This window comes from Kogia breviceps, chromosome 11, assembly GCF_026419965.1.
Source record: "Kogia breviceps isolate mKogBre1 chromosome 11, mKogBre1 haplotype 1, whole genome shotgun sequence".
NCBI classification, from domain to species: Eukaryota; Metazoa; Chordata; class Mammalia; order Artiodactyla; family Physeteridae; genus Kogia; species Kogia breviceps.
In genome coordinates, this window is record NC_081320.1 from 11,429,667 (window position 1) to 11,448,388 (window position 18,722).

Consider the following 18,722-nt stretch of genomic DNA (forward strand, 5'->3'; position numbering starts at 1 on the left):
TTAACTTCTCTAAAGACATTTAGGTACCTTGAGTGACAAATGGGAAGACGGGAAGTTTTGCTTTCTTTAATGAGCATTTCAGTAATGTGGGATGTTTCTATATGTAGGTTTTATTTTCTCCCTTTTAAAGCTCTAAGGATAGAAGTAAAATTGCCAATCCTGTTTACCTTTAAAAAGCATGTCTAAATTACCTAACTTATTTGTATTTTAATGTAATGATTATTTCCAGAAATTGTAACCCAAAGACCACTACTTTAGAATATTTTCATGTATAATATCTTTATTGAAATAGGATTCCATGCCTAGATATTCGAAAGAGACACTTGAGAATTATGTATATTAACCCCTCCTACCTCTTAAGGACACAATAATTTTAAATTCATCAGTGGATTTACTGAAACTGCACATCTACAAATTCTAACCAAAAAAGTATTTTTGAAAAAAAAAGTGTTTTTGAACATCAGCCATGTGAGGATACAATCAACTCACCCATTCAGCTGATACTCACTGAGAATATTAGTGACTATGTTCTTTTTTTTTTTTTTTTTTTTTTTTTTTCTGGTACGCGGGCCTCTCACTGTTGTGGCCTCTCCCGTTGCGGAGCACAGGCTCCGGACGCGCAGGCCTAGCGGCCATGGCTCACGGGTTTAGTTGCTCCGCAGCATGTGGGATCTTCCCGGACCAGGGCACGAACCCGTGTCTCCTGCATCGGCAGGCGGATTCTCAACCACTGCGCCACCAGGGAAGCCCTAGTGACTATATTCTGAACAGAACTGGGACATTGGGATTTGCAAAGCACAGCAATCTAGGCCTTGCTGTCTTGGATAACAGTCCAGAAGAGGGAATAGATGGCTTCAAATGAATTCTTTTAAAGAATATTCCTCAGAGTGCTCTGACTTGCACATTTTATTGAAGTCTATTAATACCACAGTAAAGCAGATCAGCCAGGCCTGCAGATGCTGTTCAGACTCTGTAACAAACCTCAGAGCTAGAGATCAAATGTTTTTCCTGGAAGCAGGCTCTAAGGCCCAGCCCCATTTGACTTAAAATTAAAGGGCCATCAGTTGGAGTTTGAAAACCAAAATTCATGTTACAAATCTGAACAAGAGAATGCAGGCTGCTTCTTTAACTCCATGGAGTACTTACTAACTCCATGAGGCTTGTGTTAACATAGGTTCTCCAAAGACAGAAGATAGTTTCTCATTCAAAAATGTGTGGTTCTCCAACTGGTTTTCTTCCTGTCCTTTAGGTGAGATTATCTGTAATGATCTACCTTCAGGTTCACTGATTCTTCCTTCTGCTGGCTCATGTCTGCTGTTGGGCCCTTCTAGTGAGTTTTTCATTTTAGTAATTGTATTTTTTCAACTCCAGAAGTTCCATTCAGTTATTTTAATACCTTCTCTTTCTTTATTGATATTCTCTATTTGATTTTAAAAAATGGTTTTCTTTCATTGTTTGAACATATTTATAAATAGATGCTTTTTTACATAATAAAATGTCTGTTCAGTCCAACATCTGGATCCCTTCAGGGAAAGTTTCTATTGACTACATTTTTCCTGTGTATGCATTAATATTCTTGTTTATTTACCCATTTAATCTATTTCTGTTGAAACTGTGTATTTCAGGTCATATCTTGCAACAACTATGGATTCTAATTTGTCTCTCCTTCCAGGGGTGGTTGTTATCACTGTTTCTTTAGGGGTTTGCCTGAACTAATCCTGTAGATTGTGTTTCTCCTGCAATGTTTGAACACTGGTGCCCCTGCTCAGTTGCTTTTTAAAAGTTATTCCTGGGCTTCCCTGGTGGCGCAGTGGTTGAGAGTCCGCCTGCCAATGCAGGGGACACAGGTTCGTGCCCCGGTCCGGGAAGATCCCACATGCCGCGGAGCGGCTGGGCCCGTGAGCCATGGCCGCTGAGCCTGTGCGTCCGGAGCCTGTGCTCCATAACAGGAGAGACCACAGCAGTGGGAGGCCCGCGTACCGCAAAAAAAAAAAAAAAAAATATTCCTATTTTTATTTTTAAGTCTGACTTTTAAGGGGTCATCCCTGAGTCAAGCAGAGCTTAGTAGTAAGCCAATCATTGATTAGACATTGTACTTAAACATCTTGGGCCAATGAGGCCTCCACATTTTGTTTATGGATCTGTCTGTAGCTTGGATAATATATTCCAAGTTCAGGAAGTTTACAAGTCTGCCTGGCATTCCCAGTGTTTCTTGCTTAGCCAGTGATGAGTAGTTCACTAAGCGTGAATGGACTAAATATTCCAATCCAAAGTCAGAGATCATCAGTCTGGATAAAAGGAACTTTTATCCAGAATTTATAATTAATTCTTACAACTCAACAGTAAAATGACAACCTAATTTTTATTTTTTTCTTCCAGTTTTATAAAGATATAATTGACATGCATCAGAGTATAAGTTTAAGGCATACAGCATCATGATTTGACTTCCACACATCATGAAATGATCACCACAATAAGTTTAGTGAACATCCATCATCTCATATAGATACAAAATTAAAGAAATAGAAAAAATTTTTTCCTTGTGTTGAGAACTCTTGGTATTTACTCACTTAACACATTTCATGTGTAACGTTACATCCCTAGTACTTATTTATCTTATAACTGAAAGTTTGTACCTTTTGAATGCCTTCATCCAGTTCCCCCTCTCTCTACCCTCTACTTCTGGAAATCAGAAACTTAATCTCTTTTTCTATGAGTTTGTTTGTTTTTGAAGTGTAATTGACCTACAACACTATGTTAGTTCCTGTTACACAACATTGTGATTTGATAATTCTGTACATTTCAAAATGATCACCAGGATAAGTCTAGTTACCATGTGTCACCATACAAAGATTACATAATTATTGACTATATTTCCCATACTGTACATTTCATATTCATGGCTTATTTATTTTGCAACTGGAAGTTTGTACCTCTTAATCTCCCTCTCCTATTTCTCTCCTCCCCCCCACCTCCCTCCCTTCTGGCAAGCACCTGTTTATTCTCTGTATCTATGACTTTGTTTCTGTTTTGCTATGTTTGTTCATTTGTTTTTTAGATTCCACATAAAAGTGAAATCATAAAGTATTTGTCTTTCTCTGTCTGACTTATTTCACTAAGCATAATACCCTCTAGGTCCATCCATGTTGTTGCAAATGGCAAGATTTCATTAGTTTTTATGGCTAATATTCCATTTGTGTGTGTGTGTGTGTGTGTGTGTGTGTGTGTGTGTGTGTGTGTATATATATCACATCTTCTTTATCCATTCTTCTATTAACGGGCACTTGGAAACACAAAGCACCACAAATAACCAAAACAATCTTGAGAAAGAAGAACAAAGCTGGAGGTATCATGCTCTCTGATTTCAAAATATAATACAGGGACTTCCCTGGTGGCACAATGGTTAAGAATCCACCTGACAATTCAGGGGACATGGGTTAGATCCCTGGTCTGGGAAGATCCCACATGCTGTGGAGCAATGAAGTCTGTGCACCACAACTACTGAGCCTGTGCTCTGGAACCCATAAGCCACAACTACTGAAGCCCGTGCGCTCTAGGGCCCACACGCCACAACTACTGAGCCCACATGCTGCAGCTACTGAAGCCTGCACACAGGCCTACTAGAGCCTGTGCTCCAGAACAAGAAGCCACCGCAATGAGAAGCCCACACACTGCAATGAAGAGTAGCCCCCACTCGCCACAACTAGAGAAAGCCCATGCGCAGCAACAATGACCTAATGCAGCCAAAGCAAAAAACAAAAAACAAAGCTACCATCATCAAAACAATATGATATGTACCACAATGTTCATTGCAGCTGTATTTACAATAGCCAGGACATGGAAGTAACTTAAGTGTCCATCGACAGATGAATGGATAAAGAAGATGGGGCACATATATACAATGGAATATTACTCAGCCATAAAAGGAAACAAAATTGAGTTATTTGTGGTGAGGTGGATGGACCTAGAGTCTGTCATATAGAGTGAAGTAAGTCAGAAAGAGAAAAATACCGTATGCTAACACATATATACAGAATCTAAAAAAAAAAAATGTTCTGAAGAACCTAGGAGCAGGACAGGAATAAAGATGCAGATGTAGAGAATGGACTTGAGGACATGGGGAGGGGGAAGGGTAAGCTGGGGCGAAGTGAGAGAGTGGCATGGACTTATATATACTACCAAATGTAAAATAGGTAGCTAGTGAGAAGCAGCCACATAGCACAGGGAGATCAGCTCGGTGCTTTGTGACCACCTAGAGGGGTGGGATAGGGAGGGTGGGAGGGAGGGAGATGCAAGAGGGAAGAGATATGGGGACATATGTATATGTATAACTGATTCACTTTGTTATAAAGCAGAAACTGACACACCATTGTAAAGCAATTATACTCTAATAAAGATGTTTAAAAATAAATAAAATAAATGCTGTTGTTATTATTTTGCTTAATATTGATGATGTAAAGATAAATAAATAAATAAATAACACATAAAAGCATTTGTTCTTTAATAATGTAAAATCCCTGTTGAGTCCATTACCAGCAATCAAATGTGTGATACCTAGCACTAAGGCACACAATGTTTGCTGACTGATTAAGGTTTTAATGGCTTAAATTAGAGGTATATATAGCATCATCAACTGAAGTTGGAAGATGAAAACTCTGGATTAAAAAGCCATTTAGAGTAGACAGTATTTTATATAAAATATCTTCAATCTGCTAGTGTCACCTACTGGTGAGGATCGGCTAGTGTTCTAGAAACAATTCTATTTCCTAGTGCTCTTGAATTTTAATGGCTGCATAACAAGGGGTCTGTAAGCATTAGTAAACAATAAAACTTTGACACCATAGAAAAATATTTATATGATATACAAGTTTCTTGTGAAAAGCAACTGTTAGAAATTCAATCTAGCTAGTTACTTTGTAGAATGTTCCTCAATTTGAGTTTATCTGAGGTTTCCCCATAATTCAATTCAGGTGATGCATTTTTGGCAGGAATACCACAGAACTGATGCTGCTTCTTTTCAGAGTATCACAACGTGAGACATATCATGTCAATTTGTCCCACTCCTTGTGATATTAACTTTGATCATTAAGGTGGTGTCTGCCAGGTTTCTCTACTATAAAATTACTATTTTCCCCTTTGTAATTAATACAGTTTGTGGCAGATACTTCCTCAACAAACTTTTACTAATTTTAGAATCCAATTGATGATTCTGAGTCAAGTGTAAGTATGACAGTTACCAAATGACAATTTTCTAACTCCATCATTCATTCTATATTTATTTGTTGGTGTCCTACTGTAAGGAAGAGGTTTTCTTTCTCTCCTATTTATTTATTTAATCATTTATGTATTATTATTATTTATTACTGATAATAGACATCTCAATAGATGTGAGGTGATATCTCATTGTGATTTTTTAAAAGTTTTATTTATCTTTGATTGTGTTGGGTCTTCATTGCTATGCACGGGCTTTCTCTAGTTGTGTTGCGCGGGCTTCTCATTGCGGTGGCTTCTCTGGTTGCAGAGCACGGGCTCTAGGCGCACAGGCTTCAGTAGTTGTGGCACACTGGCTCAGTAGTTGTGGCTCGTGGGCTCTAGAGCGCAAGTTCAATAGTTGTGGTGCACAGGCTTAGTTGCTCCGCAGCATGTGGGATCTTCCCAGACCAGGGCTCAAACCCATGTCCCCTGTATTGACAGGCGGATTCTTAACCACAGTGCCACCAGGGAAGCCCCTCATTGTGGTTTTAACTTTCATTTCCCTGATGATTAGTTATGTTCAGCGTTTTTCATGTGCCCGTTGGCTATCTGTGTGTCTTCTTTGGAGAAATGTCTATTCAGGTATTTTCCCCATTTTTAAAATTGGGCTATTTGTTGTTGGTTGTTTTGCTATTGAGTTGTACGAGTTCTTGTATATTTTGGATATTAACTCCTTATTGGATGTGTGGTTTGCAAGTAGTTCCATTCTATAGGTTGCTTTTCATTTTGTTGATAGTTTCCTTTCCTGTGCAGAAGATTTAGTGTGATGTAGTCCCACTATTAATTTTTGCTTTTGGTCCTAAATCCAAAAAATCGTTGCCAAGACTAATGTAAAGGAACTTAGCTCCTTCATTTTCATCTAGGAGTTTATGGTTTCAGCTTTATGACCAAGTCTTTAATCCATTTAGCATTGATTTTTGTGTATGTTGTTAGATAGGATCCATTATTTTGCATATAGATATCCAGTTTTCCCAGTACCACTTATTGAAGAGACTGTCTTTTCCCCATTGTATATCCTTGGAGACTTTGTGGTTTATTTCCAGGGTCTCTATTCTGTTCCATTGATCTATGTGTCTGTTTTATGCCAATAGCATACTGGGTTTTTTTTGGGGGGGGGTGTTGTTGGGGATTTTTTTACTGTAGCTTTGTAATATAGTTTTTGAAAATTTTATTGGAGTATAGTTGAGTGACAATGTTGTATTAGTTTCAGGTGTACAGCAAAGTGATTCAGTTATACATATACATATATTCATTCTTTTTCAGATTCTTTTCTCATATAGGTTATCACAAACTAGTGAGTAGAGTTCCCTGTGCTATACAGTAGGTCCTCATTGGTTATCTATCTTATATATAGTAGTGTGTGTATGTTAATCCCAAGCTCCTGATTTATCCCTCTCCCCACGTTTCCCCTTTGGTAACCGTAAGTTTGTTTTCAATATCTGTAAGTCTTTTTCTGTTTTGTAAATAAGTACCTTTGTATGTGATATAGTTTAAAATCAGGAAGTGTGATGCCTCCAGCTTTGTTCTTCTTTCTCAAGATTGCATTGGCTATTTGAGGGTCTCTTGTGTTTCCATACAAATTTTAGGATTTTTCTGTTTCTGTGAAAAAATGGAATTTTGATAGGGATTGCACTGAAACTGTAGATCACTTTTGGGGGAATGGGCACTTTAACAATAATAATTCTTCCAATTCAGAAAACTTTTTCAATCATTTCTCTGTCATCAAGGGCTTTGTAGTTAATAGATGTTGTTTATCTACTCTCATTGACATCAAGCAAAGTTGCAAAAGTGCTTCTCCCTCAGTTCACACCCAGGGCTGCATGGAAGATCCTATTTATGACCAGCTGATAGAGAGGTTAAAAGCCTGAGCTTAGTACGTAGATGGATCAGCTCCATATGTAGGGGCAAGTTGAAAAATGATAGCAACTGCACTCTAGTCTTACTCAGGGGTGGCCTTGGAAGACAAAAGTGAGGAAGAAATCCTTCCAGTGTCCGCAGGGTGGGGCACAGGGACAGAGCTTTAGGCAATGCATCTGTTTATTCACTTTTTGCGGAAAGGGAAGTTGTCTGAAGTTGAAACATACATGGATTTATGCGCAGTGGTTAATGGCTGAGCCAGCTGGTCAGCAATCTGGGAGGAAAAAGATCAGAAGACTTGGGACAAAGAAATCTGGGATAGAGGGATGTGAGTGGATCAACGGAAAAGGACACAAAGTGTCCTTCGTAAATAATATTGTTCTAACTGGAGCACCTACAATGGAAGAGGCATTAAATGGAGATGTGATGGTGGCCACCAACACTGCATCTTTTAAAGGTAGCACTAACTTTTGCCATTCCCCCCAGGAGACAATATGGTTTGGCTAGTGGGGCAGATTCAGAGGCTTCTACTTGGACTTCCCCATTAAGACAGCTCTTATGCTAGACACCAAGGACCAGCGTAAGGTCATTTCAGCTACTCATTATGTATATTCCAATTATACCATCTGGAACCAGGATAATTACCACCATGTGGGTCTGTGGACCCAGTGGATCCAACTATGGGCCCAGACTCTATTTATTACCTGGCCCCTTATGCCTCTTATTCTAATAGGGAGCCCATACCAACTCAGACTCTGTGTCCAACACTCCTTGAATTGTTTGGGTATCCCTCTTTCCCCAATGTACAGTTACCTAAATAAATTACCCCTTTGTGAAGCCATCTGGTCCTGGATCTCCTAACTTTTCTCCTCTTCCAGATGTTACACACCTCATTTGTTCCAGCCAGATGCCCTGGTTCCAGCCTCAACTCCTCTCCTTCCTAAGCTCCAATATCTAATCAATCACCAAGGTTTTTAAATTTAAAATCTCCATCTCCCACATTTCTGGAATCCATCCAAATCTCTATTCTAATGGAAGCTTCTGTGGTTGAGGCCACCATCTCTGAATTACTGTAATTTATTCTTAACTGGTCATACAAAGTATTGAAATATTCTTAACTGATCATCTCATTGCCCTCCTTAACACAGTTTTCATATGACTGAGATTAACCAAAATAATCTGGTCACTTCATCTTCCTTGCTTAAAAACCATCATTGCCCCTCTGTTGTCTTAGACTAAGGTGCTTAGGAGGACCTGGATGTTCTGCTACTGTTTAAATATTCGCAGTCTTGCCACTGTCCATCTCACACCAATAACTAGTCGTCTGGTAGGTCTTTCTGTTCCTCCAGGCCTTGGTGTAGTCTATTATTTCCACCCCCATAGAAATGATCACAACTGCTTGCTGGGAAAGGCACGTATGGAATGCATGTGCCGCCTTTATTACACATTAGGCTCTCAATAATTACTGTCTAAATAAGTGACTAAAATGACTGATAAGGCCCGATCCTCTTGACTATAAATCGATCCTATTTTACGTTAATGACAATGTTAAACTAGGATTGTATTCTCCCTCTGGACATTATTTACATTTACATTTAATAATAAACTACTGTAGTCCTCTTTGACAGCAAGACATTTACTCAGGTTTCACAGTCAAAAATGCCTGGCGAAGTACACAGTTAAGACAGACCCAAGCTCTGCCCCTCTGAGCTTTAAATACCCAGGCAACTTTATTTGTTCTAAAAATCATTAACCATCCTACCGACATTATACTCACAATACAATGCCTTGGGTTCAACGGACTGGACCTCAAAGCACTTTCCAGGTACTTACCGTGAATTTAGAGACCAATTTGTTTCCCCTGAGCTGAGGAGGTTGGGGGACAGATGCAGAGGATTCAAGAAACCGAAATACACAGAGAAAAACTTTAGCTAGTAGCACCATCCTATGTTTCCTACTAAGCATCCGACCAGAGCCACGCGAATTCTGGGACCTCAGCTTCCCGCCTCGGGCTGAAGCCGCTTCCAGCTCGGACCTGATTTAGAACCCCGCCTCCCCTCCGGCCCCGCCTCCCCTCCGGCCCCGCCTCCTCCCCCCCAACCTGACTCTGAGCCCCGCCCATCTCCTCCACACCCTCCTGGCCCCGCCTCCACACTCCCGCCCAACTCTGAGCCCCGCCCCTCGCCTCCTCTCCCGGCTCCCCTCCCTGCCTGACCCCGCCTTTATGCTCGGACCCCTCCCTCTCGCCCGTCTCCTTTCCTTTCCACTCTCTGACCCCACCTCTAGCTCCGCGCCCGGGCCGGCCCTGAGCCCCGCCTCCATGCCCCAGCCACACTTCCCGGACCCGAACCCGCCCGGGGCGGAGCTGCACCAGGTGCGAGTCTGGGGCGTGGCGGGCGCCACGGAGCGCCAGGTGCGGCTTCCGCGTCAAGATGGCCGCCACCAAGTGGGCCGGGGTCTGGCTCTCATCCCGAGGCCGCCTTCCCGCCAGGCGCCCGCTGCTGCGAGTCGCCCTCTGCCTCCTGTGCTGGGGCCCGGCGGCTGTGGGCGCCGTCCCTGAGCTCGGGCTCTGGGCAGCGACGATCAATGACGTAAGTGGAGTGTCGGGACCCAGGCGAGGTGCTGCCCGGGCCCGCAGGTCCTCCCTGAGCTCTTGGCTCCAGGAGCCGGTCCCGGGCTTGTTGATCTGGCCGGGCCTGCCCCGGGTCCCCTGATACTTTCTCTGGGCTCTTTGTCTGCTCGGCGCGGGGAGCGCCCCCTCCTCCGGCCCGACCTGGGCTGTGGAGAGGACCCGTTAAGCTTGTGTGCTGGGGGATTGCTATCCCTTCTGAACCCTGTTCATGAGGATCACCATTCCCGAAGTCCTGGCCCCTCGCTCTGCTCCGACCTGCTCCGGCTAGATCAGGTCCTCGTTTATTCAGACCTGAGCCCTGAACCCCTCGGCACTCCTAGCGGCATCTTTGGATTTTACCTCTCCTCGTGCCCGGATGCAGCCACAGGGCCACACCAGTGTGGCCACAGGGTGGATTTTCCAGGGCTTCAGTTTCCGCATAAATTTAGAAAGCGCATGTGCCTTTTTTTTTTTTCTTTTCTTTCTTTAAATGAGAAGGGAACATGCAATAGACACCCCACCCCTCTTTCCCTCTTCGTGGGTTCCTGACACACACAGCTCGGGGAGTGTGTGCGGGCGGGGGGCGGGGGCAGGATGTGTAATTAAGGGATGTTTGCAAGGCTAGTCAGGAGGCATGAGTGCGTGGAAACTCTTCCTTTCCAGGGCAGGACATTTGAGAACTTGGCATCCAGTAGTTACATGAGATGATGTGGGAGGAATGCAGAGGTAGAATTTTGGAAAGATTTGCTGAAGAGGGACAGGAAATCGAAGAGGCCTTATCTCCTGCTTTTCTAGATTCAGAGGATTTATCCAGCTCCGTTTGAGATGAGTATTTTCCACATGTATGGAAACAATGTCCCAATTCTAAAGGCAAAACTTATCTTTTGATTTCCTCAACTGGAAAGAGAAAGTACCAGAGGCTACAAATCCTTCCTATAACACAAAAGCTGCATAAAGGAAGGAGAGTACATATCTTTCTGAATCTTTAAGACCCAGTGCAACCATTTCTTCCAGGATTCTTCTGGGTTGGTGCCCTATTTTGTGCGCCAGTGATAGAGCCTGCGTATCTTCATCATTAAATTTCTCTGAACAGTAAAAAGCAAAACTCAAGAGAACCACACTTGCCGTTTGATGCTGCTTCTGTAGTGAGTAGACAGCATAAACTAAGCCCGAAAAAGTTGGAAGTGAATCGGCTGCATACAGACTGCTTGACCATATCTATAAAAATCTTTGCCAAGTATACTTTGGATGGTGAGATTCCAAAGGCCGTGGGGAGAGAATGACTTTGCTTCCTGCATGAGGAAGAAAAAAATTACCTTTGGGTCCCACGTAATCTTTAGTCCTGTGTGATTCAGGACAGTAGCAATCCATAAAGCTCTTTGCAAAGAGCAGGCTGATTTTTTTTTTTTTTTTCCCATTTCAAGTTGTCAAAACTTGTTCTTCAGAACAGGAAAGGAAAGTGGAGTTTTCTTTCATTTGTTCTGCAAATCTATCGAGAAATGGTTCTTTTTTAAAAAAAATATTTATTTATTTGACTGTGCTGGTCTTAGTTGCAGCATGCGGGATCTTTAGTTGCGGCATGAGACTCTTAGTTGTGGCATGAGGGATCTAGTTCCCTGACGGGGGATTGAACCCGGGGACCCTGCAGTGGGAGCACAAAGCGTTAGCCACTGGACCACCAGGGACGTCCCAAGAAATGGTTCTTTTGATTGTAAAGGTCAACAGTTTGAGTGCCTGCCATGTGCCATGCACTACACTGGCCATTGCTGTTGCAAGGATGAATTTTAGACAGCCCCCTCTCTCAAGAAGCTCACACAGTGGTAGCGACAGCAGATTCGCGGGTAGTAATTACATACATGGTGGCATTCTTGGGATATTGCTGGAGTGCTGAAGGAGTCACCTCATCCCACTTTCTGGAGTTGGTGCCTGGCTGGGTCTGAAAAAATGAGTAGATGCTACCTTGGCAAAGAAGGAGGGCAGCAGAGCAGGTGTAGAAACTCTTAAGTGTTTCTGCTGACTGAAGGCAGGCGTGTTAGGGGGGACTTAGGCCACCATAAGTCTTCCTTCCATGCCTGAGCTTGGCCTTAAGGGTTCTCAAACTCAAGGACCTGTGGGGACTGAGGCAAGTCATATCAGTGAGCTGGGTTCGGGACTGGAGGGACTGGTGAGGAATGCAGTGAACTGCAGGTGACATGCCCCTGCTGAAGAGGGCAGCTGCCGGATTCTACAGGGCGGTCTGGGCATAGAATTGCCAGGTCTCCTTGTCTTTTTTTAAAGTGAAGTCAGATACCATATTTTTATTATGTCAACTAATTCCAAAAAAAAATGTTTAAAGGCCCCTTGTGGGCCCAACACACCCCATTTATAGGTTGGATTAGCCCCACCCTGGTCACCACTAGCAGCTTTGGAGTGTGAAGGAGGAAGAGCCATTGAAGGGTTTTAGACATACCAGCTAACCACTGTGGCTGCTATCAAAGGATGACTTACAGGCTCCGATCTGGAGGCAGAGATACCAGTTATTGCAGAAGCGTAGGCCTGAATTAGGGCAGTGGCGGCTGGAATGGAGAGAAAGAGCTAAATCTGGGAAGTGCCTGTGAGATAAAGTAGGCATGCCATGGAGATGGGGTGACGGAGGTGAGGGCCTGGAAGGAGCCATGACCCGGGGTGGCATTGCCTACAACCACGGTAGACAGCCCAGGCAGGAAGAGCTGCTGAGGAGTGGAGGGTGGGGTGTCTGGTTTAGGGCAGGTGAGTGTGGACTGTCTATTGGACTTCCCAGTGGACATGACCTTTAGGTGATTGGGTATGTGGATGTGCAGCTCAGAGGAGGGGTCTGGGCCCGGGGTTTTATTGATGTTGAAACTGTTGAGAAGGGAGAAGAGGTTATCAAGAAAGAGCTGATTGTCCTATCAGTGTTTTTCTTTAATTCCTAACCACATGTTCGTTTATCGTAATCCCTTCTCACAGGATTTTTTTTCTTGGTGAGGGCAGACATTAAATAACTAACTAGTGTAAGATTTCATTTTGGTTGTGGTACGGGTTGTGAGGAATGGGTCTTACAGACGATGGAAGGGAGGGCCTGGCCTGGTGTGGGCCCCAGTGGAAGACACCCTGAGGAAGGGGATATTTGAACTGGGCTTTCAGGGGGGTAAGAAGGAAATAAGTAGATGGAGAGAGCGACAGGAAGGGGATTTCAAGTAAGTTTCAGGTTGACTCCTAAGGTCCTGAGGGCAGGAAGGAGTATCATGTTTTTGAGGACCTGAGAGAAAGGTGCAAGAGAGGTGGGCAGGCCTTGGTTATGCGGGGGCCCTGTGAGCGCAGTGAGATTTGGTCTCTTGTAAAGAGACAGCGGTAAACCATAACTTAGGGAGAGGGTCAGTTGTTTTATCAGAAGTGCATTTATGTTGATGCCACGAGAGCAGCTGCAGATGCACAGACAGGTATGGTACAGTGGCAGGCTCACTCACCCGCCGTGTGTGGCCCCAGGAGCCTTCTGGAGTCTCACATCCATTGCAGGGAGTAGATGACAGGGTTCTAAGCCAGTGAGTAATGTGATCAGATTTACTTTTTTAATGCCTTTTTTTTTTTTGGCAGAGCCACGGGGCATGTTGGGATCTTAGTTCCCCGACCAGGGAATGAACCTGTGCCCCCTGCAGTGGAAGCATGGAGTCTTAACCACTGGACTGCCAGGGAGGTCCCAGATTTACGTTTTTAAAAAATAATCACTCCAGGCATAGGAGTTAAAGGATTAGAACTATGTATTTTCCAGTATAAAACTATACTCTTAAACAGTAGAGAGAAATTTTTTTAACAAGAGCTTTCTGTATTTCTTTGTTTTTCATTATAGAAATCAGGACCTTTGATATTTAGGAAAACTATGTTTAACTCTACTGAGATCAAGTTTTCTGGTAAGTATAATAAACTAATATAACAGTAAAATAACAATAAATTATAAATGAGCAACGTGTAATATAAACTAATGCATTAATTTAATGTAAACTAACCTAACACATTGTAATAGTATATATTTTAAACTAGGCAAATGTTTTTAAGTGATCCTAACATTTTAAGGGTTTCTTTTGTTCCAATCGGGTCATAGTTATTTTCAAGAATGATTTTTTCTGATCCTGTCTCAGAAAATGTAATGTGAGTCATTCTTTATCATTCTTTAAAAATTATAGTTAAAACTTAATAAAGTAGTCTTCAGCAAAAAAGTATTTGACCTCAGAAATTTGACTCTGAAACCTTTTTAAAATTCAGTAAATTCTTTTTATGGTTATATGCCATGATTGTGATGAAACCTTTGTGCTTCTGAAAATTTTCTAAATATACACATGATCACAGTATGAAATAAAAATTATGAGACACTAACAATTAGGATTTTAGAGCTTATGAAAGTGAAAATACTTGCCAGGGACTGTGTTGTCTGTGTAAATACTGGTGTGTCATGACTACCAAGTCATAAATCTTGAGGTTTGCAATATTTTTAATGAGTTTACATTGGATCATATTTACTGTGCGCTAACCCCTCTAGGTGTTTCCAGTAACTTGACTAGGTCATTTGGTTGCCAGAGTGAAAGTTTGGGGTAAGGAGTAGTTTTTTGTTGGGTAGAGCAAATTGGCTTCGTGGGACCCACAGCCGTGGCCCTTTTATCTCTCACACCATCGTCTGAACGTTTGTTGGAGAATTGTGCCATGTGTGGTCTTTGCTGATGGAAGTAGGTCAGCCATCAGCTAGAAAGCAAAGGCGGTTCAAAGCAGCCTCGTGATACAGATCATCAGTGGTGGTAAGAGCTTGGTAAGAGGAAATTGAAGCCCAAGGTGGGTAAGGAAAAAATTTTGACCTCCCAATGCTTTAATAAATTCATGTCTCACTGTCTAGACAAGATTTAAAACGCTGGTGCAGACAAAAAAATTACATGAGGGAATAAAGTTATATGGACCACTGAAACACAGAATTTGATTTTTTTTTAAATCAATATGTAATGTCTGAGATCAGCCTAAAAGTAGACCACAATTTAGTGTTAACATATCTAAAGAAAGAAAATGAGACAGCAGAAGGGAGTTAGGAACAAAAGCGTAAAAAAAAAAAAAGGAGGGTTTAGTCAGGTAAGAGCTGGCAGTGTCCCAGCACTGATGGGAGAGAGGTCTTTCTGTAACGATGACCGTAGCTTAACATGGTGGCTGGCGGGAGTGGATGAAGTGCCCACCTGAGCCTCCTTGTTCTGCTGCCATATTCACCAAGCAGCCTTCTCTTCACAATGGACAACCAGGAGGGTGTGCTGAAGAAAGAGAGTTAGTTGATCATTATACATCTACTTTATAGCTACTGTTTGAGTAATTGGGCATTCTGTTTTACACATCTCCATCCGTGGTGTGAAAGATGAAACTGAGTCTCTGAGTTCTCACAGAGCCAAATTTTATTTTATTTTTATTATTTTTTTAAAGTATTTGTTAGGAATGACTTTTTTAAAAAATAAATTTATTTATTTATGGCTGCATTGGGTCTTCTTTGCTGCGCGCGGGCTTTCTCTAGTTGTGGTGAGCAGGGGCTACTCTTCGTTGCGGTGCGCGGGCTTCTCATTGCGGTGGCTTCTCTTGTTGTGGAGCACGGGCTCTAGGCGCGCGGGCTTCCGTAATTGTGGCGCATGGGCTCAGTAGTTGTGGCGTGCGGGCTCTAGAGTACAGGCTCCGTAGTTGTGGCGCACGGGCTTAGTTGCTCCACGGCATGTGGGATCTTCCCAGACCAGGGCTCAGAACCGTGTCCCCTGCATTGGCAGGCGGGTCTTAACCACTGCGCTACTAGGGAAGTCCCAGAGCCAAATTTTAGTGCCTACAAAGTTAAGCATTGGTCCCTTGGGTATGTGTCCATGCTGTTTGGTGGATCAGATGCCTTGCTTTCCTTAAGGAAAGCTAAGGTGACCCCTCTTAGCTACTCCGTTCAAGATGCTGTCATGTGGAGCCACTGGTGAAAATCTCTCCGTGTAATTCACCATATTAACAATAAAAGAAATACATCATCTAACCATCTCAATATATACAAAAAAGCATTTGAAAAAAATCAACCCCTATCCATGATGGAAACTCAGAAAACTAGAAATAGAAGGAAATGTCCTCAACCTGATAAAAGGGCATCTATGATAAATCTATAACTTAACATTATACTGGCAATTCTCCCCAGATTGACCTATAAATTCAGTTAATCCCAATCAAAATCCAGGCAGACTCATATAGAAACTGGCTAGCTGTTTCTGAAACTTATATGCAAATAGAGAGGACCTAGAATAGCCAAAACAATTTTAGAAAAGAACAAAGTGGGAGGGCTTTTACTCTCTGATTTCAGAACTTAACCTGAAGCTACGGTAATCCTAACACTGTGAAACTGCGATAGACACATAGAACAAACAGTGCACATCGTTGTCAAATTGACTGATTCATGTCATGATTATGAGTCAACTTTTCCCGCTTTGTATATCTAGTGTTTTTGTTTGGATGGCGGATATCGTGAAGTTTGCATTCTCGAGTACTAGAATGTTGTATTCCGTGAACAACTTTGTTCTGGCAGACGGTTAAGTTTCTTTGGGGTCAGTTCGATCCTTTCCAATTTTCTTTTAAATTTCTTTTAGGATGGATCAGGAGTAGCCTTTACTCTAGAACTAACTTAGCGCCATTTCTAAGGTGTGACTCTTCTGCGTCTCTCCCAAACGCTGGGTGTGTTTAATGAGGCCTTTCCGCTCTGGCTAGTGCAGACTCTGACTAGTTCCCATCCCCATGTGAACTCTGAGAATTTTTCAGCTTGTCCCTATGCATGGACAGGCTGTTTATGCAGCCAGAGACCAAGGATCTGTATGCAGATTTCATTGACCCTTTCTCTGTATAGTTCCCACCTCTTGGGTACTCTGCCCCAGAAACTCTACCAGCCTCAGCCTTGGTTAACCGTAATAATTTAATTTAAGGAATTTATTGGTCTCATTTTGCAGTGACTTTTTGGAGAAATTAGGTAATACTTTACTCATTGTTTCCTTAAAGTTGTCTATTTTATTTATTTATTTTTTAAAGGAACATTTTTTTTTTTTTTTTTTTTTTGGCTGCGTCGGGTCTTCATTGCTGCCCGCAGGCTTTCTCTAGTTGCGGCGAGCAGGGGCTACTCTTTGTTGCGGTGTGTGGGCTTCTTATTGCCGTGGCTTCTCTTGTTGTGGAGCACAGGCTCTAGGTGCGCGGGCTTCAGTAGTTGTGGCACGTGGGCTCAGTAGTTGTGGCGCACGGGCTTAGTTGCTCCGCGGCATGTGGGATCTTCCCGGACCAGGGCTCGAACCCGTGTCCCCTGCATCGGCAGGCGGATTCTCAACCTCTGTGCCACCAGGGAAGCCCTAAAGTAGTCTATTTTAAATTGCATTCTTGAAACCTTAAGTTTATATTAAAGTAGATATATTATTGTTGTAAAATGAGACTTTCTTTCTCTAAACAGTTAAGTCATTCCGTTGCCCTGGGCCTGTGAAGTTCACCATAGTGTGGCTTTTGGAGCATCATACCTGTCACAATGAATATTCTGAGCTGGAAGTAAGTAAAACACAAATTTTAAATGTGTCTAAAGCTATGAAGGAAAAATTAAGAGTTTAAAGATTTATTAGCTTATCAAGTGAAGAGGCCAGAAAGAGAGAAGTGCCACAGATGTTGGGACTTAGGCAATAAATGCCTTAATTATGTCAAAGTATATGCTTTCTGAGAATACAGATCTTTTAGTTTCCTTGTATCTTATGAAAAATGTTAGTAAATATTGAAGTCAGAGTTGTGGAAACCATTGATAAGGGTGGGTCACACACAAATGGAAACCAACTCAATTTAAAGAAGAAATGTAAAGGTTTCACTCCATTCAAAAAATTAGTGAGAGGGAACCTAGAACTTCAGTGAGTATGAGTAGATTTAGTGAGTATAAGTAGACCTCAGAAAGAGGTGAGGAGGGAAAAGGAGGGGGAGAGTGTGAGAGGGGGAAAAAGACCGGGTTAGGTCAGTGTGTATTTCCTAAGAACAAAGATATTCCCTTAGATTACACAGTACAGTGATCAGATTTACTAAATTTAACAGTGATACAATGCTAATTGATATAATAGCTAATAAACCATATTCAAACTTTGCCAGTGTCCCAACAACATCCTTTTTAGCAGCTTTTTTCTTTTCTTTTTCTGGTACAGGATCCAATCCAGGATCACCTTGTATTCCTTCAGGTTTTTTTGGGGGTGGGGGTGGAGGTGTTGATGGTGGTTCACGACATGACATTGATATATTTGAGGTGTACAAGCCATTTATTTTTACAAAATGTCCCTCAATTTGGATATTTCTCACATTTCCTCGTGATTAAATTCAGATTATATTTTTGGCAGGCATACCAGAAAATATACTGTTTTGTCCCATTTTTGGTGATGTTAACTTTGATCAGTTAAGGAAGTTTCTGCCAGGCTTCTCCACCGTAAAGCTACTACTTTTCTCCTTGTTGTTAACAATACTTTGTGAAGAAATATTTCTGAATTTATGTGTAAATAATCCTGTTTTTTCATCAGTCCTTGTTTTAACATTCTTTGATTCTTGCCTGAAGCAAAGCACAGTTACCACTGTGATGATTGCTAAACAATGATTTTCTAATTCCATGTTTTCTTCTACATTTATTAGCATTCAACTATGAGGATGCACTCTTTTCCTCTCTCTCATCTGTCGGTCAGTCAGTCAATCAAGTATCAATATGGACTCATTGATTTTAACTTTGTTGGGTGGATTATAATCTATTACTGTCAAATTGTCCCATATTTGGCCAATGGAAGCCTCTTAACCTTTTCTTCATGCCTGGGAGTTACCATTAGGAGCGTGGTTTTATTCATCCATCTAGGAGCCTCATTGTTAGTTGATGTGTAAATGAGTGTTCCCCCTGCACTCACTTGGGTTTGCCATCTTTGCTTTATGTTACTAAGTGTTTGGTTTATCTTTCCTTGTAATTAAATGCTTTCTT

General features: G+C 42.1%; 1 protein-coding gene across 2 annotated transcripts in view; it reads left to right on the forward strand.

Annotated features, from left to right (window-relative positions):
* The first annotated feature begins 9,282 nt into the window (after positions 1–9,282).
* The window catches only part of TMEM87B (transmembrane protein 87B), a 53,465-nt gene continuing 44,025 nt past the window's right edge, over positions 9,283–18,722 (forward strand). The window contains exons 1-3 of one of the 2 annotated variants that reach the window (XM_067007233.1): positions 9,283–9,701; positions 13,569–13,629; positions 17,190–17,281. In XM_067007233.1, coding sequence (XP_066863334.1) covers positions 9,543–9,701; positions 13,569–13,629; positions 17,190–17,281 — 312 coding nt within the window. In that variant the 5' untranslated portion in view covers positions 9,283–9,542. The remainder of the gene's footprint in view (positions 9,702–13,568; positions 13,630–17,189; positions 17,282–18,722) is intronic. The other variant, XM_059079095.2, reaches the window with a different exon arrangement.